This window comes from Clytia hemisphaerica, unplaced genomic scaffold (genome assembly GCF_902728285.1).
Source record: "Clytia hemisphaerica strain Z4C2 unplaced genomic scaffold, Clytia hemisphaerica genome assembly, whole genome shotgun sequence".
Taxonomy (NCBI): domain Eukaryota; kingdom Metazoa; phylum Cnidaria; class Hydrozoa; order Leptothecata; family Clytiidae; genus Clytia; species Clytia hemisphaerica.
This window is the reverse complement of record NW_027104602.1, coordinates 701,327-728,814: the sequence shown is the minus strand read 5'-3', so window position 1 is coordinate 728,814 and position 27,488 is coordinate 701,327. Positions and strand designations below refer to the sequence as shown.

The 27,488-nt window shown below is 35.2% G+C and overlaps 3 protein-coding genes across 4 annotated transcripts; 1 reads left to right on the top strand and 2 right to left on the bottom strand.

Annotated features, from left to right (window-relative positions):
- Nucleotides 1-166: 166 nt before the first annotated feature.
- On the bottom strand, nucleotides 167-6,414 carry LOC136824146 (small ubiquitin-related modifier 1-like). Its single transcript, XM_067080312.1, has 6 exons — nucleotides 6,307-6,414; nucleotides 1,987-2,034; nucleotides 1,729-1,806; nucleotides 1,420-1,491; nucleotides 1,079-1,144; nucleotides 167-554 (listed from the first exon to the last, which is right to left on the bottom strand). The coding sequence occupies exons 1-5, from the start codon at nucleotides 6,319-6,321 to the stop codon at nucleotides 1,085-1,087; spliced, it is 273 nt and encodes a 90-aa protein (XP_066936413.1). The 5' UTR covers nucleotides 6,322-6,414; the 3' UTR covers nucleotides 167-554; nucleotides 1,079-1,084.
- Nucleotides 6,415-9,852: 3,438 nt separating this feature from the next.
- LOC136824209 (uncharacterized) lies at nucleotides 9,853-10,362 on the bottom strand. Its single transcript, XM_067080387.1, has one exon. It carries the CDS (start codon nucleotides 10,360-10,362, stop codon nucleotides 9,853-9,855), a length of 510 nt encoding a protein of 169 aa, XP_066936488.1.
- A 10,159-nt stretch (nucleotides 10,363-20,521) lies between these two features.
- On the top strand, nucleotides 20,522-26,392 carry LOC136824153 (tRNA N(3)-methylcytidine methyltransferase METTL6-like). Of its 2 annotated transcripts, none has more exons than XM_067080319.1 (5): nucleotides 20,522-20,829; nucleotides 23,665-23,793; nucleotides 24,250-24,420; nucleotides 25,165-25,306; nucleotides 26,242-26,392. In XM_067080319.1, exons 1-5 carry the CDS (start codon nucleotides 20,794-20,796, stop codon nucleotides 26,379-26,381), a joined length of 618 nt encoding a protein of 205 aa, XP_066936420.1. In that variant the 5' UTR covers nucleotides 20,522-20,793; the 3' UTR covers nucleotides 26,382-26,392. The 2 variants fall into 2 exon arrangements, with proteins under 2 accessions (XP_066936420.1, XP_066936421.1); XM_067080320.1 differs by having other exon boundaries at nucleotides 20,528-20,833; nucleotides 23,676-23,793.
- The last annotated feature ends 1,096 nt before the right edge of the window (nucleotides 26,393-27,488 follow it).

Genomic DNA, 27,488 nt, shown 5'->3' with positions numbered 1-27,488 from the left:
CTGCCATTTTGCATCACTATGCAAAAAATCAGGAAAATTTAATGGGCCAGTCCCGAGAAAAGCAGCTGGTAACAGACGAACAGACGGACGAGCGGACAAGGGTTATATTATAGGACCTACTAGGTAGGTCTAAAAAGCAGAAACATCAATAACATACTCATGAAACTTTTCATATAAAAAGGTTTGCCTTTTTGTTTCAACAATATTCCATGATGCGAGTACAAAGATGTCATAATTGACTAAATATTGAAGCAAAAAAAAAATGTACACAGTAAAAAAGGGGAGAACTCTAATAAAAATGAATCATTTTTTATCGCAAAAAAAGATTTGTTTCTTCTTCATCTTCATCAAGAAATGTCTGTTTTCAACAACAAAGGACAAGTATTAGGGTAACAATGTCTCAGAATTTCCAAGTTTTATCGCTTTTTATTTACAAGTTGTGTTTAAAATCATCTACAAACGTTCCGAAACACCAACCAATACTGCATTGCGTGGCCGCCGCGGCGTCTCCTCGATGTTAACGAATTACAAAATGTCCCATTTAATCCAAATATCTAAACAAGTAAATAGGAACTTTTATTGAAGCCATTGCCAAAACTTGAAGAGGGGGTAATAGAGCCCGGGATCAAAACACTTGGAGAGTTTAGTAGTTTAGGACGAAGTTTAGGGGTATTTTTGGGTCAGTCAGTAATCTTGAAGCATAGTCATTATAAAAGCACTGGTCTGGAAGGCTTTTGTCTCTTTTTATTGTTAAAAAATGGAGCTTACGTACCAAATCGATTTATTTTGCAAACTTTTTGATCATGTGATTAGAAAATAGAGTAATCCCAAGAGGAGATTTTGGTAACGTGATCAAAAAGTATGCAAATAGCAACGTGTCTTTTGTTCGTAACAAAATAAAATTGAACAAAAAGCTAAAACAACACATTGCCAGACCAGGGTTATTTATAATGACTATGCTTGAAGTTAATTTTAACATCAGCACACTTTCGTAAGGGTATGGTCAGACGAAAGTCAAGTGAATCTCCCCCAACAACAAAAATAACATGATACAATCTGTTCTCTAGAGTAGACATACCTTATATCACCTTCCGCCAGTTTGTTCTTGGTATACTTCGATTACATCTCCTTCTTCCATTTCGAGCTATAGAAATAATTTCGATTTATTAATTTAAGGTTGAGAAATATTCATTGAGTCAAATTTAGGATGTACATTGTTTTATTTAGGCCAAAGAAATTCAAAGTCGTTCGTATTAGACAGAAAATAAAACAGCTGAACAATCAAAATGCCAAAAGGCAATTATCAATTTTGATTTAATAGGGACAATGATCTGACCTTTTCTGCTAGATGTCGGTGTCCATCACAATAATAAGTTCTTTTAAGTAACGCATTGTCATCAAGTCAAGAAAACTACTTACTCCCTTAGGTGACATATCATCAGCTATCCTTTGTCCATCAAATAAAAATCGCAACGATTGTAAAGATACACCCTGAAGGAGGAAGTTAAAAAATGAACAGATTTAAAAGCATTAAATGAGAAGATAATTTTGAGACCTAGGGGGTCGAAAATTGAGATTATTAATAACCACTCGCTCGGCTGTACTTGGAATTTTAAAAATACGACCCCTGAAATGTAGGGGCGTAACAGAAATTAGGAACGTGTAGAACTTTGACTGCCGAGTAGCTATCAACAATTTTATTTTTCCAACAATGTTCATTTAAGTTACCTGACGGTCGGCATATGCTTGTTTCAGTTTCTTTAGTTGTGTTGTCTTTTTGATCTTGAAATGTACTTCTGAATTATCCTAGAAAAGAAGATGGTCAAAATAATTCAATTTACCCATGGTTAGAACTTCTACATATTAATTCTCAAGTTCAATTCTCTTTAGTTAGGAAATGAGTCAAAGTGGCTTGCCCTGGCTGGGTGAAAACCCGTTTTGTAAAATTTTGAAAAGAAGAACTTAAAATAGTAATTATCTACTTACTGCTCCAACAACCTTCAAGTTGATGTGGTTTTCTTCCGTTTTTGTTTCCTGATAAAATGAAAAGAACGTTACCCTTTATATCCGTTGTTTTCTGAAACAAACAAATTTTACTCAATGTTTATCTAGAGTCTCTAGAATATTTCTGTGGTAAAAGTTAAGTCTCTTAAAAGTGTGGAACGTTTTAGCTATATAGGTCTCGAGCCTATTCACAAAAGGAACCAGTGTCAAATCTGACGATTTTTAAGTCTACAGCCTGTCCTAAAAGTTTGAGCAGAAAGAAACAGATACACACATACATAGACAGACATTCTCAAATTATAGATTAGCTGAAGTAAACTTTTCACCCTAGGAGCTAAATTTCTTACTAAGGACCTTTTATGATCATTTCTTGACAGCAAGATACCTTATTGGAGATTTCCTTGATTTTGCTTTTATTTTTGAAAAATTGTTCAGTATTCATAGTCTGAAGCTTTGCCCATAGTGCGGAAAGGGTTCTAACCCCCAACCTTTAAAAATGCCTATCCTATATAGGTTTTGGGCTAAATTTTTTATGGTAAAAAGGGAAGGGAAACAGTAAAGAAAAATTAAGTCTGGCAAATATAATACCACTTTTTAGTGAAAATAAAGAACTTCCTTTCATGCAGACCAAATTTCATAACAGTGCTAGAAAATAGTCTACAATATATGTAAGCCCCCACCCCTCTTCTTAAACGATCCCCCTCCTTGCTACCCCCCCCTTTTTTAATGAAAATTTCTGATCCCCCTTCTTCACTTTTTTGGAAGGTGTCATCCCCCCCCTTAAGAAAGGGGGGGGGGGTCCGAACTATGTTTGCCTAAAAGGTACTACTCGGCTACTGACATTAACAGATGAATTCACAGGACTTCAAATAAGGCCTTTAAGTTTGACGCTATTTTGCTACCATGAACTAACCATCTTAGTATAATTAGAGAACTTCCTTTGAGAGTGGTTTTCACATAAGAAATAAGTGCTCACTTTAAAGCAAATTAATCTGATTAATAGTGTTGTCTCAGATTTAAAGTGTCCTAAGACCAAATATTGGCAAAGTGAGTTAAGTCTAAGCTCTAGTTTAGACAGCCCCCTTTTCGCCCTGCCTATTCTAATTGTGAATTAAAGTGGGCTTAAAGTTTGCTGTCTAAAGTCAATGCATTGCCCTCTTTTGACGTCAATGCAATGTCTTCTTTCAATCTTTTTCAAGCAAAGATTTTAACTGCCAACTTTGAACCCACTTTCTCCACAATTAAAATAGGCAGGGCAGAAAGTCAGCCGTCTAAACTAGAGCTAAGGCAGTCATCTACACCCCATTTCTACAACCCTCTTCCCAAATATAATTTTTCATTTTGAAGAATTCTTATTCAGATGCTCTTTAAAACTTTTTGTTTACAATAGCAGCTTCCTATCACTTTCAAAACTTTTCTGGTCTTTTTGAAGAATGTGCATTCTTTTGAACCAGCAAGCCAATGGCAATTGTGGCACGCATTAAATAAGTTATTTCATTGAAGGTCTCTTAAACTTTCACTTTCAAATTGTTTCTCTAATCTATATATTAATACTTCTAACAAAGCTCTACAAGCCTCCTCTCCATGGCCTTGAACCATCATCTTTTTGCACCATATGCAAATTTCCTACCACTAGACTAACTTTGAGACGCCAAGAGACCATTTTCTATACAGGAACCTTGGAACTGGATGGTTTAAAATCAACCTTCTTCCCAAATATAATTTTTCATGTTGAAGAATTCTTATTCAGATGCTCTTTAAACTTTCTGTTTACAATAGCGGCTTCCTATCACTTTCAAATTTTTTCAAATTCTTTCAAAGTCACCCTCGAATGTCCAGCCACGATGGCCAGCCACGATGTCTAAAAAGATCTAAAATCTAATTCTTCTAGGCCATTTACTCAATTGTGGTTAAAAATTGCAATGCTATGTTATCTTTTTTATAAAATCAAAATCTTATTATCAATTGGCAGCTATCTTTCTTCCGTTAAAGTTTTTTAGATTTATAGTGATTCGCTATATTGGGACACACAGCGTGACGCTGCGCATATGGCTAGTTTCATTTAATATATTAGAAGAAAGAACTCAAAAAAGTTGGAAAATCCCTAGGGAAAAACTTTTGTTCTGCAATAAAGCTTCCAAAAAGTTGGTTCTTATTCTCTTGTTGCCGGAAAACGTATAGTCTGGTCTTATTACCGGACTGTAGCCTGATTGGCAGCGACTGGCCACAAAACACAGTTTACTTAGAAAGCTTTAAAAGTGAAACAAGTGTGACTGATCCATAGCTACCTTATTGGAACTAATTTTCGCGGGAACTAATTTTCGCGGTCGAAAAAAAATATCTGAAAAATTGCATTTCGCGGGTTTTAATTTTCGCGGTTTTTTCCATTCTGGAATTTTCGCGGGTTTTAATTTTCGCGGTTTTTCATTTTTTTTGGACAAATTTCTTTTATTTTCCTAGGGATTTTTCAAATTTTTCGATAAAATTGGAAAAAATTGTATTTCGCGGGAATTAATTTTCGCGGTTTTCGACTTTCAACGCTAAAATTAAAACCCGCGAAAATTAGTTCCAATAAGGTAATAGAAAAAGAGGCAGGACCCGGTAAAAGTGGAATCTTGGCCAGTAAAAGTGAAATTGTTAAAAAGCCAGTATTACTGAAACCACTAAAAATTTGGTAAAAACACTAGAAAAAGTGCCCTTTTTGACTACCAACAGACGCTGCCCTGCCTTTCTAAATATGAATATAGAATTGGCAGATTTTCAATCTTCAAACTTACTTGAACTTTACTCAAACTTTTAACATACCTTATTGGTATTATATTTCGCGTGTTACATTTCGCGGGTACTTAATTTCGAAATTTTTAGGCCGAATTTTGTGAAACTTAATACCGTTTAAATTTTTCAAAAATACAAAATAATGAAATTAATTACACGCAAAAAAATTTCAAAATAGGTCAAAAATTGAAAATACTCATTTGTGACTTCCCAAGCGATTTAAAAAGTACCTGAAAATCAGACCGATCTTGGTCCGGTATTACGAGCGGTCTAGTAGCGGTCAGATTTTTGTTTTAGATCGGCCTCCAGACCTCCTGACCGCTTCTAGACGCTCGTGGCCGCTCGTTAGTGATTTTTAGTAACGATTACATCAAAAATTGTTGTCAAAGGATGTCAACCAGGCGATTACGCTTCGCAGCGGCAGCAAAATTAACTAAACTCGTAGCGGCCTTTTGGTAAATTTTTACCAGTCATTTACCGGCCCTTAAAAGACCGTCTAAAGCCCGGTCCCATTTTCAGGGACTTGGGGATCGCTTGGGGAGTCACATTTGTTACACTTAGTAACTATTTTTTTCACTAGTTTTGTTACTATTTTAGGTATGTTTACACCCAATACGTTGTGTTTGAAGCAAAATCAGTCATTTTCTTTCTTTATTCCCACTTTTTGAAAATGCCCAATTTAGTGAATCACGAAATTTAATACACACGAAAAACGTGTACGAAAAATGTTGAAAAATTTTGCCAAATTCGATTTTCCCATTTCGCCATTTTACCCTACCCTACGCAAACGCACGTGAAATGAAAAATGGTTGAAGAAAATACCACAATCTGGAGTCGAGTGAGTATTCAATCACCCATATAATGGATAGGTGGTCACTAACCACCTTCGATTATTATCGATCATTATTGATTATTTTGATCACAATCGAACGTTCGATTAATACTGTCTGGAAAAAGCAGTTGCATAGTGCTTTTTAACGCAAAAAATTGTGGAAAAATTGTGGATAAAAATCTTAAAAACACTCAAAATGCTAGCTACACTCAATCTACAAAATTCTTTGAATAATATAGTTAAAAAATCCAACACATTTTCTGACTTTCTGACTAGAAAAGGGTCAGATTTTTAAGATAAAAAGTGAGTCGGTTGGATGACATGAACACAACGTGACCGCAGCCTAACTTGTGCTTGTGCTTGATATTTGATTGAAAACATTGAAAACGTAAACGGTTTTGGGTTGGCTGTCAGACAAAATATGACTCATCAAAGATTGGGCAATTGTTTCTGGACAAAAAAGCAGTTGGAGGACAAACTTTCACGCTGATTCCATTGTCTGGATTCGAACTGTTTTGTTGTCGGACGAATGAGATGCACCCATTTGAATTTTCCCTCAAGACACCCCTGCCTCAGTTTGACGTCTTCTATACTGTAATTGAGTCTTCTCCCCCTGGTGCCTGGACTAAGCACATGGAAAAATTTCAAATGCGTCCTGCTACAAAAGCGAAAGTACAGTAGAAAAGATAACTTACAGCGTTTTCTCCCATATTGATTTGTGAAGGACTAACTCTACCAAAGCTTTCAAATACGTGAAGTTCGGTTCGTTTGGGTGCAGCAGAAGTAAGTTGTCAGTGCAGTTTTTCTCTTTCAATGAAAATGTGAGAACTCCAATTTTCAGTACTAAAGTTTTCGAATCATTAAAAAAACAATAAAAGTGAAAGTTTCGAAACAAAACAAACTATTGTTATGCAAATAAGATTGCACAATAAAGCGACTTCGGACCTTCTAATAACATACCATTACCCCACCAGGGGGGTTGAGGAAATCAAACCTTAAAATTTTGGAGTAAAAAATTGTTTAAAACTCTAGAAAATAGAATATTTTTAGTTACAATAATAAGGGCAAGCATTCAGCATAAAAATATTTTCCAAAAAATAGTTAATTAAGGTAGATAATTAGGGTTAATGTGAAAACGCCTGTCCCGGAAAAACACGTTTTTATTTTTCGCAACGTGGTCCGATTTTGGCGGGAAAATTATGGGCGGTTACGCCTACGATTTGGGCGTTAAGTTTTAAGATGGAAAAAATAGCATTTATTAAACTAGCTCATTAAAACTAGTACATTAAAAAATTGATAATTCTTCACATTCTTTTTATTTTTTCTTTAATTATTAATAAATATTAAGGTGGCCATCCACTGAGTTTGAAAATAGTGATACTTTTTTGGTGGTTTTTTATTTTTTTGGCTTAAAGTCAAGTATAACTTCTCTAGAACAACCTCTGAAAATTTCAATTCATAAAAGTAAAGAATAAGCAGAAAATTTTAGGTTTTAAAATACCTACCTTTAAGCTTTTAATGCTTCGCCCATGGACGCCCTGTTTCCCGCCCGTTAGTAAAACAGCAATTCTACCTTTTCTAGCTGCTCAAACGGCTTGAAAATCTTTACGGGTCGTCTTCAAGTCGCTAGAAACATTTCTAGAAGGTTTGAAGTCGCTTGGTGTACCCATATTCAGTTTTCAAACTTTGTAAACAATGACCGCCCTCGAATTTTAAAGATGGTTTTTGGACAATTTTGGAAGATTTCGCTATATGCACAGACCGCGCAGAGCAATTTTTTTCCCCGATAATTTTTCCTATCCATCATTCCGTGATTCAGGGGGTATTGGGTCAGGGTCAGGGTTGCTAGTAACGGCTTGTCACTGTGCCGGGTGCATACTCGGCGCCTTGGGCCCCGCAGGGTTGCTAGTAACGGCTCGAATTTCAGTCAGGTTTAAAAAAGGGGTACTTTTACCCATATTATAATAACATTACCCCCGTCTTTTGCCAGTTCGGTATAATGTGTTATGAATTGCGTGATTTTGCTGTGCGGCGATGGCTCAATGGATAGAGCGCTGGTTTCCGAATCTGAAGGTCTTTCTTTGGTGGTGGTTCGAATCCCACTCGGTGCGAAAATTAGATTGGTCGAAATTGATGGAAAAATGATTGACAGGTATGAAAACTCAGTCAGAAATGAGAAACTAAGTCTCAGAAAGTAGAATAAACAGGTAAGGTGAAAGATAGGAAAGGGAAAATGGGCCGGCGCGCTCTGAGCATTTAGCGAAATGTATTTTGGAGGATGAAGCTCACTGACTTTTGCTGAGTGTTTCATCCACATTTGTTGCTGTAAGTGATGTTTTATGGTTCTCTTATTATACAAGGAGGTTTGTAAAACTCTAAGGAATATTTAATCATGATGTAACTTGTGATTTCTTTTGATTAAGAGCACAGTCGGTTGTTGTGTAGTGCGCCAAAGGTATGTAGAACTTTTGTTTGCTTGTATATTCTTTTTTGGGTGCTGTTTTAATGCTTTTTTGCCAGGAATCTCTTAGAAAACAACACAATCATCTTCAAATTACTTTTTCAACTGTGTGGGATTAGATTTTGGCGGTTTCATTATGCTTTCAGCGATGGAATGAAAGTGAAAGTGAAAGTGCCCTGTAACACGATAATGAGTCTTCAGTTCCAGAGCTTTTTGAATGAATATTTTAACTTAATTGATTTAGTTTTTAATCCCTGCTGATAGGAATAGTCCAAAATAGTCTTACAATGAATGTGGGCATTGTTATTTACATTTCGGGGTGGTTTTCGTGGTGAAAATGAGTTTTGCGGTCTTTTTTCAAAGTTTTGCGGTTTTCTGGAAATGATCAAAATGTCACTCAAATTGGACAAAATTTTCACTCTAAATAGTTTTAAATCCTTAGTTCCTTTGAAATAATGTAGAAAACTCCCTTATAGGCTCAAATCATAAAAAAATCCCTATTGAAAACTATAATCTTTTCATTTAACGGCAATTTATGTTTTAAAAGCACGATTTCTCAAAACGCCAATCCGGGTGTTCCCAACTACTGTGGCGGAAAAATCTCAGGATCTAGTTGTCCGATTGGTCTGATTTTTTCAGGGTATTTGCACATCTATGAGGGCTGTGGAATGAGCGAAGGATTTTTCAGATTTCACTGATTCCAGATCTCATATTTTCAAAAAACTGTTTTTTTGGCTTTTACCCCCGGATTTTGGATTTTTCAAAAATTTTTTTCGCTCATTCCATTCTTTGTCCTAAAGTGCCTCTACATACCAAAAATTATTAACCAAGTATTTGGAGTTCTCTCTAAAACGTTGACACAAGATTATTTTGATTTTTCTGAAAAGTCGTACCAAACCCCCGTCTTCCAATTTTTTTTTCTAAAATTTTTTTTTAATATTAACTTTAGGTCATAAATAATAATACCTGGAAGTTTCAAGCCCATATCATTTTTAGTTATTAAGCAATCAACATTTAAAGTTAAAAGGTCGATTTTTCAATTTCCAGTGGATGGCCACCTTAACGATTAGATAATATATTTTTTTAATTCACTATATCTCATTTGCATTCCTCAAGCTTAATTCCATAAGCCAGTCCACCATCAATTTCTACGGGGGTGGTAGCAAAGGCGGGAAACTATTTTAGTTACCCGTCAACCCGTCAACTGTCCACTGCACCAAGAAACTTTTAAAAGAGCTCCTTGACTGCACGTAGGACATGATAATCCTGCTGCTTGTTGGATCAAATTATTATCGTAATCATTATACAGGTATACATATTAAGGATGATCTTGTTTCTTTCTTAATTTAAGCTTGTGATTCTTTTTTTTTTAAATTTTGACTTTATTAGGCCTGGAAAACCCGAGTCTGATAATTTTATCACCCACCACACAAGGCTGTCGCTTTGATTTTTCTAAATCACTATTCTCTCTAACAAAGCATTTATTTTTCTACTAGAGTACCTTAAAAACCGAGTTATAAAGCTCTTTTTAGGTTCTCTAAAAAGTGGCGGCTGAAGCCGTTTTTTCCAGAATCTTTTTTTTGGCTTTTAGTACTGTCAGTCAGAAGTTACTTACTTCAGTATATATACTTCAGTTTGATTTGATGATATTCATCTGTTCAGCTCGTTGAGCCGGTTAGTAAACGATATCATACTCCAGGATGCAAGTGAAATTTTTCAATCCGCTGGACGGGGTTCCTTTATTATCAGTTAGGGTAGGGTTAGGGTTGGAGCTCGAGAGTCACATTTTCAAAATTTTCAATTGTTCCCAATAATCGAAAGCACTAAAGCCTTTGATTTTATTGAAGAATTTCTTTCGTACAGATTCAATCTGTTCAATTTGGTGGATGCTGTTTGGTGACCAAAGCTGAGAACAGTAGTCGATGTGAGGGAGAACTAAGGATTTCCATAACGTTATCATAACACTGCTTCTGTTGTTGAATGTTCTCAAAATCCAACTAGAAATGTCCTTAGCTTTTGCTATCATTTTATTGATGTGATCTGTGAATGAGCAGTCACTACTCATCCACACTCCAAGATCTTTGACAGAGTTTTTGTTTTCAATTACAGTTTTGTTGTTAGTGAAATAGGTTGATAAACTTTTTGATTCAGTATCTTTACCGTATTTCAAATGTTCGAATTTACAACTATTTAGTTTCATGTTATTGTTGTCAGTCCAATCATAAACTATGTTGAGATCATGTTGCAACTTGAACGTGTCAATTATTCCTTGGATCTCTTTATTAAGCATTCTAGTATCGTCAGCTAAGCTTGCAAGGATTGAATACCTGATATTATCATCAATATCAGAAATCATCAGAAGAAACAAAATTGGCCCAAGTACTGTTCCTTGAAGTACTCCTGATATGACAGGGGCACTTTCGGATTTGAAGCCATTTACTACAACAGATTGTTTTCTGCCTTTCAAAAATGATTCAATCCATCGCAATAGCTTTCCTTTGATCCCGAGCTGAGACAATTTATGTAGCAAAAATTGCATGATCAACTTTGTCGAATGCCTTACTGAAGTCCAAATAGATTGTGTCGACATTAATACCTCTCACAAGGTATGATAGTATTGTATCATAATGTTCAAGGAGTTGACTCAAACAAGATCTACCTTGTCGAAAGCCATGTTGGGAGTCATTAAAAATGTTATTCTCTTTTAGATAATTAAGGTATGTGTACACCTTTTTTCCGATTTTTTGTCAAAAAATTTTTCTTCAGTCAAAGTGGAAGAAAAGTAAATGGATTTCATTTTGGTAAAATCGCGATCTTAAAATCTTTTTTTGATCCAGAGTTATAACCATTTAAATTTTAAAACAAAGTTTGTCTTATGATGGATTATTTACTCAAATAATTGTCTCTTTCGGAAACAACAAAGAGAAAAGAGAGAATTCAGCTGATGTTTATTCTCACGAATAGTAACATTTTTGACACATTTCTCTGATTACTTAATTAAACAGTAATTATCTCGATATTTTCGGCAAAGAATTGAACTAAAAAAATGTCTTAGGATTTTTTTTCTAATCGAGTTAAAGGGAACGACGCATGGTATATTTATTAAATGCTGATCTAGCATTGGCACAAACACCCATACGGAGGAGTATTAAGGAGTGCTGGATCATAACAAAAACCAAAAGTGACTTAATTCCAAAAAATATATTCAAAAAAGTGAATATAATTTACTATAATGTTCAACAACAACACAAAAAGACTTACATAAAACTGAAAGAAAAAAAGAATGTATTTTTCTTTTGAATGAAATCGAGTGTTTCTATTTTTAAATGAAGACATTCTATTGTGAGTATATTCGAAAACTTCTTTGCACTGCTTTGCAATCTTTTTGTTTACATTTTGTCTTCATTCACTTTTGTTTACTGTTGAAAACATAACAAAGTTTTAGCTATACTCTTAAACCGCGTATAATTGTCGGTTAAGCCAATCAGCTTTCGGGCTGACATCAGCATGTATTTCAGAGTATACCATGGAAGTACCACCAAATCCGACCCCTACTATAAGTATAGCGCTATTGCCTTTAAAGCTTCACAATTTCAGGTTAAGTGGAAAAAAATCGAGAAATGAATGATTTTTTTTCCAAATTTTAACAATTTTTAAGTTTTCTCGAGTTAAAGTCGATCCAAAAAAAAATCCTAAGACATTTTTTTGGTTCAATCTATTGGGAACATAGTATCGAAATTATTTTTTCAAATTTCAAAAGCTATGGGTGACTTTAACTTCTTTGAAGTAGGTAGTAGGTAAGGTTAAAATTCTTAAGATTTTAATTATATCCTGCCCAGTTTTTTAAATTCAGCTGAAACTTTTACCATTAGAAAGGAATATTATTGGCTTTCAGAAAATATATACTTTTGATGTATAAAAATTTGTTGTTCTAAAGATATGATTAATTAAAGAGAATGTGTCAAGGAAGGTGAACACATACCTTAACAATGTTTTTTCGCACAATCTTTTTTTCATTATGTGCGAGGTTAGTGACACTGGCCGATAATTTTGGGCTTCCCCTTGGTCCCCACCTTTGTAAATATGAATGATATGACTGTCTTTGAAGAGATGTGGTGTTACCCCATTATCAAAACACTCTCTCCAGATTGTACAAAAAGGAGTTGCTAGTTCTTGGCTACAATTTTTGAGAAAGATAGCAGATATCCATCGGGTCCTGGTGCTGCATTTTTGGATATTGTTCCAATCTCCTCAACAAAGTCCTCTTTCGTAAAATCAATATCAGTCAAAACAAAATCACTGTCTTTATCAGGGGGGGGGTCAAGCAGTTAGTACAAGACATCATGCCTACTAAGTGATTCTTTGGAGGAAAGAGGCCACACCACCACCCTTTGACAGTTAGTATGAAATATACTAAGTGATTTCAAAGGAAATTCACTAAGGACCACCCCTTAAAACCTATCAAACGAGAGTGTCAAACCATGTTCCCAAAATTGTTTTGAAACAGTTATTGATTTGGTATGATGAATTAAAATGAATCAAAAATTTTATTTTAACACAACGCTGTACAGCGATATATGTACAAGAGTTTCAAATAACGAAGTACTTCTCAATTGATACAATAATGAAACACCGTAAACCAAAAACATAAACATAATATGTAGCGTTCAATCAAGGCAGAAAAAAATACTTTTTCATGATTTATAAAGAACAAGATTACGAACTTTTACAATTTCAAAATCGATCTAAGTCAAGAAAATAGTAGCTTCAATGTTCTACAGATTTAACTTAGCTTATCAAATCTAAACAGATAAAAAGGACAATTTCAGCGTCATTACTTTTTGTAAGTTTCATATAAATTGTTTTATAAACTACATTATACGATTTCAAAATATATGAACTCCCATACACGCCGTAAAACTAAAAGAAAAAAGTAAAACCAAAATAATTGACTTTTTTCTTTTATTTATCAATCTATAGTTAGGGAATTCCCCTGATATAGTGTTTAACTAAAGGGTAATACCAAACAAACTCCAAAGGGGAAGACTTAAATGTCTTAGGTTCTTTGATTTCTCTTATGGAGGGGGATTTCCCTGATTGCTTTTAGTATTTATTTTTAATATTTTTCTAGAAAAGGTAAAAAAGTAGCACTTAGTATTCATTTGTACTAACTGTTTTCCTAAATTTTTTACTTGACACCACCCTAGCAGTCACTTAGTACCATCAAGTACTAACTGATTTTTGAAAATTTTGTAGGTATACCACCACGGTACTAACCGACATGATGTCTTGTACTAACTGCTTGACCCCCCCCCTGTCTTTATCATTATATTTTGCGTTTTCGAGTGGTGTACTGAAGACTGATTGGTACTGTTTTTGAAGAATGTCTGCCATTTTTAACTGTCAGACGCATTTGTTTGTTGTTTTATCTATTAAAGGACCAATTCTAGCTTTGGTCTTACTGTGTCTTTTAGCATAAGAAAAGAAATATTTTGGATTTAGGCCATTTTTCGTTTCCAGTCCACCAGGGACAAAAAAAAAAGTCATGCGGGCGGCCGGAAATTTTTTTTTCTTTCATTTCTTTCAACTAATTGATTTTAAAGCCATAGACCTTTTACATAGTTATAATTCAGCAGATTGAAATAAATAGAATCTTTTGTAATGAATAAAGAAAATGTGGAGCAAGATTTTTTTCTTCCTTTTATTTACAAATTTGAAAGGACTCTTTTATTAAAATTTTGCTGACATCAGTTTCAGACGAGTCGGGTGTATATAACACCCTATAATTCCTTTAATATGCATAACACTATTTTTAAAAAAAATTTTAAATGCGGCCGGGTGATGACGAAAAAAATTTCACCCGACCAGTGGACTGGAAACTTTTTTTCTTTTAGGGTCGGCCTTAGTTTGATCGCTTCACAAGCTTTCTTTTCTGCAGTTGTAGTACTCTTCCTGTATGAGGTTTGTAATTGTTTTTCAATATCAACAAGTTGGGTTTTGATTTTTTTAATCTGGAAACAGTTTCTTGCTGAGATGAATGTTTTTTCTAGCTTAGAACACCTTCTCATTAGAATCCGTCCTTTCTCTCAGAATTCTTTTATTTTTATTCGTTTTGTAAGGTTTCCTAATTGGAACAAATTTTTCTACAATTTTTTCGCATATTTTCAACAGTTTTTCAAAATTTTCTACAGATTTTAATTCATAAAACTCATTGTCCCAGTCAATTTGAGACAGTTCATTTTTCACAGATTCCCAGGCAATTTCTTCGTGATAGAAATTGAATTTTGTACATAGGTATTGATGAACTTAGAAGAAATTAGGGGTCGACACCCCTGGAAAGTGAAATTTTGTGAAAAAGGGCCTGGAAAATGACTATTGATGTCAGTTTAGGAGGAGAGAACCCCCCTGGAAACCTCTAATAACCCCCTTGGAAAATCAAGGCTCAGACCCCCTGGCCCCTGGAAAAGTTTGTCAATACCCCTGTATGGTTTAAAAATGGAATAGCCCATTATGCGCATACAAAATTTCAAATTGTGTCCGGGGATTTTTAACACTTTGAAATTTCCTAACTAGGAAGTTATTTGTTCTGGGCAGTATATCTCAACGCTCCGGCCATGAGAGATCATATTTTTTTGCACATAGATCAATTTTGACTTACTAAAACTAATGGTCATGGTTAGAACTTGCGATTTTGGAGTGATTAAAGGAGAAAAGGTAACTTTTTTGAGCACTTTCCTAATTAGGAAAGTTGGGAAAATTACAAAATACTTTCCTAATTAGGCAAAAACTCCTGACTGACTGTAAAAATTGGGTTTTCTTATTTGGATTGAATTGAATTGAATAGATGTTTTGGCGAACGCGACAGTCTTTTGAATAACTAATTACTCCACATACATTACTTTCGTTCAGCCAATAAAAACATGATAAATTATCTTGTGTCTAGGTAACTGCTGTGGAGTAATTAGTTATTCAAAATATTTATTTTTGCTGCAACACATGCCAGCAGGAGAACCTCCTAGAAAAAAAAGATTACTCTAATACAATGGGGAACCTACTGTAGAAGAAACTGAAAAATTGTTACAGAACTAGATGGATTTTTTTTAAAGAAAAATTTTTAGCCAAATTTGGGCCAAATTTTGGATTCTATTCAGATTTTATCTTTAAAGAGTTAAAGAATTATCTTTATATACATACATGAAAGAAAGGATCGTTTTTTGTTATTGCCCAAAACTTAGCATGGCTCCTAAAATTACCTCTAAAACATCGAAAAGCCTGTGTGAAACAAAGCTATGCTTGCTATACTGTTATCTTTTTATCTTCATTCAGCATGTTTCCGACTATCTATCTCAGGTAGGTCCATTCAGCATGTTGATTGTTAATTTTCATATCATTCCAAAACAGAGGGAAATTAGCAAAGAGTCAAAGGGAATTTAAACATTGCCCTAATGGGAAAGAAAAATCTAATCCAAATGAAGGTGATAGAAAATTGTGGAAAAATTTCTGACAATCATACTTTCCGTAGTATCATACAAGAGTATCAGACATGATATCTCTAACCTCCTTTCAACTAGTTTTCACTACACTTATACAAACGCCTGATTGCAAACAACTCTCATTGCAGCTCATTGTGTCTCGTTTTATCATATCCAATCAGTTTCTAGTATATACTTTTCCCTGTCAAAAAACAACAATTTTTGTCCCTTCTGATTGTTTTGATAAAATAACACTTTGACAACTACAGGTAAAACAATATCAAACAGAAAAACGGAAAGAATCACTACACATAAAAATTCAAAAAAATCAAAAAAATTGTCAAAACATAAAATCCCAAACATACAGAAACATATATAAAATTCCAAGATGTTCTAAAGTTGAAAGATTTATGCTTGATTAGTTATTCAAAAGTCACATTCACCCAAATGACTATATTCTGTGCTTTCTTTTAGCTAAAATTGAGCTCTTAGTGCTTAAGAGCCATTTTCTGTAAGAATCAGGCAGGTCGAGGAAGTGATATCCTCAGATTTTGCCAATTTTTGGATATTTTGCTCAAATACATGAAAATAACATCCTGTAAAATTTTTTTTGAAAAATCTTCTTTCGTTCCCAAGATATGGGCCTTTAAAAATTTGGGCCAATTTGCCCAAAAAAGTGCACTTTTGATAAATCTTTGACTTCAAGAGCAATTTTAAACATGATCAAGCCTAAGATTCATTTCAAAACATATTTTCCTGGAAGAAATCCATGGGTACTTTGAAAAAATGGCATTTCGAGAAAATTTTTTTGACCCCATAGCTAGAAATCATTGCCTGAAATCACAACATTTCTAATTTTGAATAGATTTTGAGAGCAATTAGCTGGCTTGGCCACAAGTGTCACATTGATATTTTTGTATATTTCTGAAGTTTTTATGGTCATCTTTAACTTTCATTCAAAATTTCCATGTGACACTTAAGGCCACGCCCTAAAATGGCGGTTAAAGATAGCTTTTCGCTCAATTTTTAGTATTTTCAATGAGCTTTTAAAGCCATGGCCCTAAGTTCCACCAATGAAATAAACCATTTTTAGTAAGTGTTTTGCCCATATTACCCAATTCTAAAATCAAACCCATGTGCTCCAATACCATTTTTGCACAATTTATCTTCGAAAATATTTTTAAGTCATCAAGACTTAACCAGTTTTTCCCTTAGCAACGCATTGTTCTTCCCTAGCAACCAGGCATCCAGCTTTATCAAAATTTTCCAAACTGTTTCCTAGTGGTTCCAGACCATGGTAAATGTCTTAGATTGCAATATCAAAGTCTTGGACACAATTTTCACTGAATTTTAGGGCAAATTAGGGTCGCAGAGACAGAAATAGCAGACCCCAACAGGTAACGAGGAAGCAACTTTGGCTGATGCTTGTTGCAAAACCCTAAATCAAATCAAATTGATTCTAATGTTTTTAACATTATTGCAGAGGAAATACTAAGAGAAAATTAAGTGGGGGTACTTAGCATAGAAGTTGAAGGTTCTTTTAACAGGTGAAATGAGGCTTTTGACAAGAAATTTCACCACTAAAGAAAAACGCTAAGTCTCTTGTTTTTCATTGTTTTCAAATGCTAAAAATTATTTGCAATTGATCTTTGAAGGGAAGTCTCTTCTTGCATTCCATACCTTTGTACTGTTTTATCATTATAGATACTACACAGACCTAGAAAAGAACTTTGAAGAAAGTTATACTGCCTTACAGATGAACTTTAACTACAGTAAATTCTGTATCCTCTCCTCCTCTTAGAGTCCATCTGTAAGGCAGTATAACTTTCTTCAAAGTTCTTTACTAAATGATTGAGTGCCAAAAACCTTAAAAAATGTGAGACATAAAATTTCACCTGTATTCCACCTATTCACCTATATTCACTTATTCACCTATATTTGCCTTGTGTAAGCCACTTTTTTGCCCACTTAACAAACTGTAAGCCACAAATCAGTGCAGATAATGAGAAATTAGCCCTTTGCTGGCAATGCTGAAAAGAGAGTATATTTCTGACTGTTTCCATTATTGAGAACTCAGCCTTCAAAATTTCTTGGTAGGGTAAGCCACATGACCAGTAAGCCACATTTTTTGCCGACACTTCATTTGCTTGTAGCTCTCCTTTAAGTAAGCCACAAAAATTCGCCCTTTATGCATAGATCTAGCTAATTTCCTCAGCTTAACCATCAAAGCAATCCTAAGTGTAAGCCACATAATTTTCCCAAGTTATGGTCAATTTAGTGGCTGACAGTAAAAATGTCACAAAAAAGGGGTTTATTTTTGATTGGGATCAAATGGTGATGGTTACGACTGACCCTATTTTTTTGCAATCATTAATGAGATTTTCAGCACCTTAGATGACAAGCGGTCTTTAAACTGTCACCCTATTAACGCCATCTTTATTTGTTTCAATCGATGATTTTAAGGGTTGAATTTTTTCTTATCTTAAAGGTTTTGTTTTTAAATAAGAGTGATAACGTTTGCTTACTCATAAATTTTAATTTACAAGCTTTTTCACATTGAATTGACACAGATGTGAAGCAAGATTGGTCAGAAAGAGGAAAAGAAAAACATTTTTTTGCTTATATAAGCATAATATAACAATAGCAAGACACTGTCCTGATATGAAAAAATGTGTCTGATATGAAACAGAAACACTTATGTAAAAACAAAACCTTTAAGTTCTCAAACAAAAACGGGAATTTTATAAATAGTTGGATTGTCAAAAATCCTTTCCGATTGGATGAAAACGCTTAACCTTCATTTGATTGGATATTTATTACTTTTTAATTGCACAGCAATTTTTTGATTGGAAAAAACTTTCTTCTGGGCCAGATTATTCTCAAAAAAAAAGCAAAGACGAAAAACAAAATTTTGTTCATTCTTGACGTTTCGATACTTCTATCAAGATCACAAGCAAATGTTAGCTTACAAGCAAAAACGTGTTGATAAATCAAAATTTCAAAAGCACATCTAGTAATTATAGGTTATAAAATTTACATAATTAAACGCATACATATAATTATTCAAAAAAGCTCTAGAGGATAAGAAGATACCGTTTTATTTAAATCAGGTTTCAAATCCCTAATGATTAAAGATTCTTTTATATAAAGCTCTTCATCAGCTTCTCCTTTTTCATAAACCTTCATGTTCTCTCTAGGGACACGTCGTGCCCAGTTCTAAAAAGATGAGGGAGAAAGAGGACTGTCTTTTTCGATCAGTAATCTGTTGGATCCGTTTAATTGTGTTTATTCCTTCAGTTGTTCCCCTATCTTTCAGAAAACTATTCTGTTTTTCGCTTAGTTGTAGCTTGTACCAAGGACGAAGTCGATCGAGAATTAATTCAATCAAGAACTTACAAACGGTTGAGCTAATACTTATCCCACGATACTTTCGGGGTCTTTTTTGGATCCTTTCCTTTTCCATATGGCTTGCAAACGGAATGCAGTCCAGTGCAGTCGGGACATCAAGATTTTCCGATTTTCCCAGAGGTTAGTAGACATTCTGTGTATCACTTGAAGCATAACTGGATGATCGAGCCGTTTGATTAGTAGAGCTGGGTCAATATCGTTGAAAGCTCTATTGAATTTTAGTTTCGTAATTTTTTGAGTTATCTCGTCAGTATCAGGGGGTTCACTTTTGATGTTTGTTGTAGCTGAAATTTGTCGAAGTTGTGTAACACAGTGGGTAAGATAATCATTTACGCATTTTAAGAATCATCCATTTACGTAGGATCCTCCGGAGAGGAATGAAAAATCTGTGCCCTAATGGATAATCATTCAATAGTACGGTTGGCGCATGTTTTGACGTTAGGTAAGGGTTGAAGTGAGATTTGAAGTGACTCTTTCACTTACTTTTTAGCCAAATGCCTCTTGAGTGTTCAAGTATGGATCAAGAATAATAGTTGCCCTAACAAAAGAGTTGATTTGCCAAATATTTTCTCTTTTTTTTCCAACAAGACAACAGTGATGTTTTGTATAAAGATTTCAATCTCTGGAGATGTTTTCAAAATTTACTGCTTCTCCCTTTCCAACCGTCAGTTTTAGGATCTTTAAGCATTCTAAAGCCTTTTCTTGTAAAATTAGTGAAAAAGTGTAAAAATCTGAAAAAAAACAACGCTTTTCCATGTCATCTAGATCAAAATCTATAGCCAAATGTGTGTATGACCCCTGGTTTCTACCCACTGTGCCCCTTGTCTGGGTTTCATCAATCCAAGGACCCAAGAAGGGGGGGGGTATTAACTATGTTGATTCTCTAAAACATTCCCCAAAAATATCTATCAACTGTTTTAGAGGACTTCAAACTTAGTGTACTGTGTTTGGAAGCACTTTTGGCTGATTACTTGTTGTCCTTATAACTTTTTCGAAGAAAAGTTTTGAGCCTGAAGTGATTTACTGGTAGGTTTTGGTCACAAAAATGGTATTTTTAGGACTTCTATCTTTGCCATCCTGTTCAAAATGGCCAAGAAAGTTGCTATTTCAGTAACTTTGCAGATCTGACACAAAATTAAGGCCAAATAGCATATATTTTTACAGCGAAATACTGCTAGGTCAGAAAACATTGATTTTGGACACAGTCAATGTTTTTCAGCAACAGTTTAACCATTTTATTGACAGTCGATGATTTCTCTTGACTGTGAAGCAAAGCAAAATCTTACCTTTTATTCTTCATCTTTGAAGAAAGCTCTCACATTTTTGCAAAATAAAAGGTAAATAGCTCCTACATTACTGTATCATAAGGTTCAGCCTCGCGTGAGCATCGCTCTCCTAGTGTCGTTTGAGTGTCATGGTATACGCCATGGCTTGTCAGCTCGTGTCTGTCAAGTCGCAGTGTCTGTCAGCACCGTGATTCCTACTCCTTCGTGGGTAGGACCCATCCCGAATGCATTCGGTGGACTCATATCTCACATCTACATTACTGTATTTCTTTCTTTCTCTCATAGAGCAGATCCTTCTGGATGCTCAAAGAAAAAAAAATTATATTGTAGGAGTAAAATTCCCTCATAAAAAATAATATGAATGAATGGATCCATGCAATCTTGATCAGCTGGTTAGCACTACAGAAAGAACATTAACAGATGCAGAGAAGGAAAAACTAGAGAAAGATACCAATCTGGTATCGTCATTCAAGCAAAACAAACTCCAAGTGGAAGCACAAAAGAATTGGGACCTATTCTATAAGAGAAATTCAACTAATTTTTTCAAAGATCGTCATGGATCCCCGAGAGTCCCAGAGCTTGTTAGTGCTAGTAGGTAACCCTATATACCTACACCTGATTCTTTTCGATAAATTATTTTTTTTCATGTCTTAGCTTACACAGGTTTCTCATAAGTTATTGAAATATATCCTACATTGATATTTCTCAAGTTTTGAGTACCGGTAGAATTATCTTTATCTTATTTATATGTTAGTCAAGATTCACGTGTTGTCATTAAAAAGCTGCAATAAAATAAAAAGCTTCCCGATCAGTTGACTTTAAGGGGCATCAACCTTTTAGAAATACTTGTAGCGATACTAGATACCTTAAGTGGATTAAATTTGGCGAGTTAAATCCCTGCAAAATTTCAAAGATCAGCCATTTGCCAAATTAAACCCCCGCTAAATTTAGCGCAAAAAGTGTTAGGTTATCAAACCTTTTTAGTGTATATTATAATAACTTTCATCAATTTTAGGAGTCTGCTAAATCGCGTGCCACGCGTGCCAGCGTGCTATGCGTGCCAGCGTACCTACGTGCCATGCGTGCCTGCGTGCCAACGTGCCTTGGCGTGCCAACGTGCCATCCAAATTTGGCGTGCCATTAAAACTTCGGGTGGCCATCCGAATTTCGGCGTGCCATTCAAATTTCGGCGTGCCATCCGAATTTTGGGCGTGCCATCCGAATTTCGGCGTGCCATCCGAATTTTGGCGTGCCATTCAAATTCGGCGTGCTCGGCCGAATTTTTACCGAAATTTCGGTAAAGCTTGGGGGAGAAGAGACACAACTTAGACCCCCCCCCCCAATATGGACCCCATTGTGGACCCCAATATGGACTCCCTCAAAATTAGTGGGAAAGCATTTTCAAGGTTATTTTATGTAATGACACTTGAATTATGTAAATAATGGCATTATCACCAAATATGAGGTGTATACACCAATTTACAACAAGATGTTTTCTCATGCTCAATAGGATGCTGGCGGTGCAAAGGATATAGATTGTCATGCAATGAAAACATTAAATGCTCCAGAGAGCTGTTTTAGAGATATGAAAATTGTAGTACGTTTATTATTATTTTATTAATTCATTTTTTATATGAACAGAGCATTACATAACTTTAAAGTTTTGGAGGAGATACACTGTTTCTTCCACGCGTAAGGCAGTAGTCACCTGTCATTTTCTTGACAAAGCAAAATCTCATTTCAGCTTTATATATAATATATGTTTAGATACTTAGCGTTATGCTTTTTTCTTGAGCATATGGTAATTTAAGCTGAGGCTGGACATATGCTTAAATGCTTAATTTTCTATTGTTCTAACACAATAAATCCATTGTATTCGAGCCAGAATCCCCAGCTTTTGTTATGCTTATTCGCGTTAGGCTTATAAATAAAAAAACGTGTAGTGTACTTTTTTGGATGACGGTCAAAGTATCTTAAGAAATTGCCAAAATTGAGGGTGAATTATTCTTAACATGTTCTTACTTTTTTGCACTTGACTATTTTACAAACATGAGAAATAATCCTATTGAGAGTTTTGGACTTTTGAGTTTCATCCTGATATTCTTATAGAAGATATTTCTTATATAAAAAAGCGTTTATCTTAAATGCTCCAAACAACGTTAAACTACCCTCCGGATGTTATGTCATTTTCAGTCGTTTTGAGCAGTTTTGGAGTCTTGTACAATAAGTAAAAAAGGATGAAGCAACATTGGCTTACTTTCAGGTACCTACCGGGGGTTGGAAAAGATGTCAAAACGTAATATACGAGGGGGGGGGTGGAATAAAAATATCCTGAATGGAAAATTTTCGAAAAATTAATTATAGCGCCCCGGCTTTTACGTATCCGAGAGTAGATTAAACGACATAGTAATGATGTTTCTATGTCACGAATAGGTAACTGCTTTGACGTTAAATCTACTCTCATACGCGATCTTTCTTCACCCCCTGTCACGCTACTGTTCTAAAAAATTGAAAAAGTTTTTCATTCTGAAACCTTTTGAAAAAGTTTTTTTCTGGAAATTTTTTTTTTTGAAAACCTAAAACTTCAAAATGGCCAAAAAGCTCATGAGTTTACCGGTACCGTTTTTGCCTTTTTAAATCAAGTGGTCAGGAGCTGTAGCCAAAAATAAGGAGCTTAGTTAAATAGTTTTCCAAGGGCTAAAGTAATTTTCAGAAGTCATCATTTTTCTTGACTTTTTCCTTTTTCTTACTCCGCTCACTTGCCTACCTTAACCCTGAAGAGACCGTAGTTAAGTGTATATTTCAAAATATGCCAAACAATTAATGTTTCATGGAAATAAGACTCTGAAAATTTGAAAAAGTACGCAAAATTTGGTTGTCACGCCAAAACTTGGATGGCACGACGGAATTTTTTGGCCGGCCGGAATTGGGTTGGCACGCCGGAATTGGTTGTCACGCCAAAACTTGGATGGCACGCCGGAAAAAGGATACCCCAAAATTGGTTGGCACGCCAAAATTTGGATGGCACGCCAAATTTGGATGGCACGCCAAATTTGGATGGCAAATTTGGATGGCACGCCAAAATTTGGACACGTTGGCACGCCAAAACTTGTAGGCTTGGATGGCACACTGGCACGACAAGAACGTTGGACGCTAGCACGTTGGCACGCCGAGACAATTGCACGTGGCACGTTGGCAACGCCATGGCACGACGCATGGCACGCTGGCACGCCTAAAAACCGATGGCACGCTGGCACGCGTGGCACGCTACGCGATTTAGCAGACTCCCATTTTAGTGTCCCCGAATCCCTACTTCGCCAAATTAAATTCCCGCCAAAATTAATCCACTAAGATAGTAGATATGCTTAGTCTAAGCCACTTTGACTTGCTCGTGTAATGGATATTTTTCCTTTTCTTTGCAATTAGGAAGATGGAAGTCGAATACTGGAAGTAGGTTGTGGTTGTGGTAACACTGTCTTCCCTTTGATGGAAGAGAATGGAAGACCATTCTACATGGCTTGTGATTTCTCACCAAGAGCAGTTGAGTTTGTCAAGGTAAGGTAGTGTTTCCTTGTTGTTCAGTGTGAGTTTTTTAAGTGACGTCTTGTTTGGTCAAAAAGAATCTCTTCTGGTTTCTCTTGTTGTTTTACAATATTATCAGCATCCATTTAGTTTTTAAAGGAGTGGTGCTTTATGAACTTGTAGATTAATAATCAGTAGCATGAACGTTTCATTTTTGAAATTTAGTAGGATCTGACACTGTCTTTTTATATTTTTGTCTTTTTACTTAACTCGTCTCGAAAAACTTTGAGCTGCATGTTGTCTTTTGTTCAAATTAGATACTCCCTGATATTCAGGACCTTTGTAGGATTTCCTTGGTATAACAAGACTATGGGCAGTCCGGTAATTTCAAAGCATGTAAACAAACTCATTCGAAAAATGTTCAAGAATTTGTTGATTCCTAAAATGCAGTTTGTTAATAGCAATTAAATTTATTTATCATTATTTTAGAAAAATCCCAATTACAATGAAAAGAAATGTAAAGCTTTCCAATGTGACATCACCAAAGATGATTTGTTGGAGAATGTTGAAGAGCAGTCAGTTGATATCGTTTCATTATTCTTTGTAATGTCTGCTATTATACCCAAACAAATGGATGAAGTCATTAAAAATGTTTCAAAGGTACAGTACCGGGTGCGCCACAAAAAAATCTCAAAATTTTAAAAGAACCATTCCTAATTCATTGGAAAGAAGAAAGATAAACTTAAATTTGGATTGTCATTTATTAAATTCGGTTCATTAGATCAAAAGTTATCCTCAATTGAATAAAAAAGTTACTTTCAGAAAGTGCTCGAAAACATTGAAAATCGACCTATCAAATTAGATTTCGAGAAAATTAGTTTTTTAAAGAGAGAACTTTTTTGTGGCGCACGCGGTATATATCAACAAGATCAGTGTTTTTTGATACTTTTGCTCATCAGTCAATTAAATTTTCGAAAATTTTCCACCCAGAACATTCTTATTCCAACCTGCCCGCTTATTGATTTTTGGGAAATTTTTTTGAAAGTTCCCTCTTTTGCCCTAATTCTGCTGTATTAGCCTCCTTTTCGAAAATTTTCCATCCAGGACATTTTTATTCCAGCCCCCCCCCCCCGCTTATTAATTTTTGAGATTTTTTCCAACCCCCCCTGCTTATTCCAAACCCCCCGGCTATTAGGTACCCGAGAGTAATGCATCGAAAGTGCTAGATTTACTTTTACTATGACTACTTGTGATGTAGCGCCATTTGTTGTTAGGCAAAGTTGTAATGGTTTGCGAGTACCACTTTTAGAAGAACTCCAATTAAAGACGGTTGGTATAGCTTAGTCTTAGTCCAATAACAAAGCATACCCCCTCAATCTTAAATACTCAGATTTTCTTCTTTAGGTCGTTAAACCGGGTGGTTTGATAATATTTCGTGATTATGGTTTGTATGACCACGCAATGATTCGATTTGCTCCTGGTCATAAGCTGGACGAACATTTGTATGTGCGCCAAGATGGGACTAGGTCGTATTTCTTTTCATGTGGTAAGTCTGAAATCCTTAATTCTTGTGTGAAAAATTTGTAGCCTTTTCATCGATTTTCACCGATTAATTGAATGTCATTTTGAAAGTCATAAGGCTATTCTCACGTACGTTTCGCAGGTCCGCAATTCGATCGCAGGTAGTATCACTCGAAGACCTGGAAAGTCGAGGAGTTGATAAAGGATGTTTAGAATGTTTACCGAAATTAAGAGGAGGGGTCGCAGTCTTTTCAATTATGAGGACCGAAAATCTTCAATCAAAACTTCAATCTTTGCCGGGCAAAAGCTACTCTGCTACTATGTATGAGTCCTTGAATAGGGAATAGGTCATGAATATAATGAATCGGACTGTCAAAAAAACTTCCTTAACAAAGATGCCATAGTAAAATCGAAAAAGATACTGTTTCAAAAAAACGAAAAAAAGATCCATAGGTTTCAAAGCATCATGATGGTGAAAAATTGATTTTTGTTTGTTGTTGTACCCAACTAATGAAATCAGTTGCCCTCGTTGACGTTGGAACTGTATTGACTCCACGTATGTCATTATATTTTTTACACCCCCTTCTCACAGACCCGATAGGATTTTTTCAGCCAGTGGGGATTAAAAAAAAAACGGCTGAAACTCGATGGGGATTAACATTCCCATATTTTTTATGGCTGGGGATTTCAATTCTTTTGTTTTCAAGTCGGAAAATTCAGTGGGGATGGAAAATAGCATAATATTTTGCAGTGAGGGTTGCTTTTTTGGCTATTTTCAGTAGAGACAAACATTGGAGGATAGTTTTCCACCGGGGACGATATTTTGACCAATTTTTCCAGTTGGAAAGGGTCCAAGTGGGTCTGTGAGAATGGGGTGTTTTTATTGACAATTCTACCCACTAATTTCCCTTGTATAAAAACATTGTACAATCAATGAATTTTAATGTTCTGTTTTTATAGACGAAACGAAAGAATTATTCGAATCGAATGGATTTGAAATCGAGCAAAACACTTATGTATTCAAAAGGACTGTCAATGTGAAAGAAGAAAAAAATGTACCAAGAGTTTTTGTACAAGGAAAATATCGTAAAAAGATTTGAATTTAACACAATCAACTTGTTTTTTGAATTTGAAGCGGGTAGTAGTCCAGTATTTCATTTTTGGCGAGAACTAATTTACATATAGGCGAATCAAAATTCACCAAAATTAGTTCTCGCAAAAACTGGGCCATTCCATTTTATATTCATACAGGGGGTGGACGAAATTTTCCAGGGGGTAATCCAAAGAAGAATTTTCAGGAGGTTTAAGGAAAGATTTTCTATTTTTCCAGGGGGCAAAAATTTATTCTAAAACTTCCAGGGGGGGGGTAAAAGACTGGTTTTAGTTCGTCCAGCGTTCACATTTTCAAGAATTATTTCTTTGCTTGAAAAGGTTGTCCCCTGTATGGATTTTAAATGGAAAAGCCCATTGGTTCCCTTCAGATCTCCATACTACTAATTAGACATCTTGAGAGGGGATTCTTGTTATTTCGCACACAACAGATATCATTTTCTTACATTCATTCTTACATTTCTTGTTTACTGCTTAACACTGCCTGAGGCACATTTTATTCCTATTGAATGAATCCATCCCACACAATGATACTAATCCCATGCAATACAAAAACCTTAAAGTGGGGGAGAAATTTTTCTACCCAGACTGACCCCCTGTTTAGACACCTACTCAATCTAAGCTAAAGGAGTAAAATCTATAGTGAAGTCAACCGGACCCAACATCAAAACAGCGTCTATTACATAAAGAATGTATTTATAACATCTGAGAGATTAAAAATAATCGTTTTCCTCAGTTTCCAAAATACTTTCTAAATTTGGAACTTCATGAAACCGGCAAGTTGCAATTAGGTTATTGTCATTCTATACTGCCTCACATGTGACATACATAAAGAATCTTTCATCCCGATATATTATATTCATAATTGTTTGTTATTTACCATTCAAAACCTTTACGACTTAGCATTACTACCTTAAAACCGGTGACTGCCTAAACGAGACCCGGCATAAATTTTCCCAGACTCTCAATATATTTAACTCTACTCTGTTTTCAGAGCAGCTAAGATTAAAAGAAGCGCTTAGCCGGAAATTTATTGAGTCTAGAGCGTATTTACCCCAATGTTAAATCTATTTTGGTAATGTTATATACTTTTATTC

Coding starts and splice junctions, on each gene's coding strand:
- LOC136824146 (XM_067080312.1), bottom strand. Junction 1,807..1,986: donor ACTTGAAGGTTGTTGGAGCA/GTAAGTAGATAA, acceptor CTTCTTTTCTAG/GATAATTCAGAAGTACATTT. Junction 1,145..1,419: donor ATGATATGTCACCTAAGGGA/GTAAGTAGTTTT, acceptor TTATTTCTATAG/CTCGAAATGGAAGAAGGAGA.
- LOC136824209 (XM_067080387.1), bottom strand. CDS start 10,362: ATGCTTAATAAAGAGATCCAAGGAATAATTGACACGTTCAAGTTGCAA.
- LOC136824153 (XM_067080320.1), top strand. CDS start 20,604: ATGGATCCATGCAATCTTGATCAGCTGGTTAGCACTACAGAAAGAACA. Junction 20,834..23,675: donor GAGCTTGTTAGTGCTAGTAG/GTAACCCTATAT, acceptor GGAAGATGGAAG/TCGAATACTGGAAGTAGGTT. Junction 24,421..25,164: donor TCATTAAAAATGTTTCAAAG/GTACAGTACCGG, acceptor TTTCTTCTTTAG/GTCGTTAAACCGGGTGGTTT.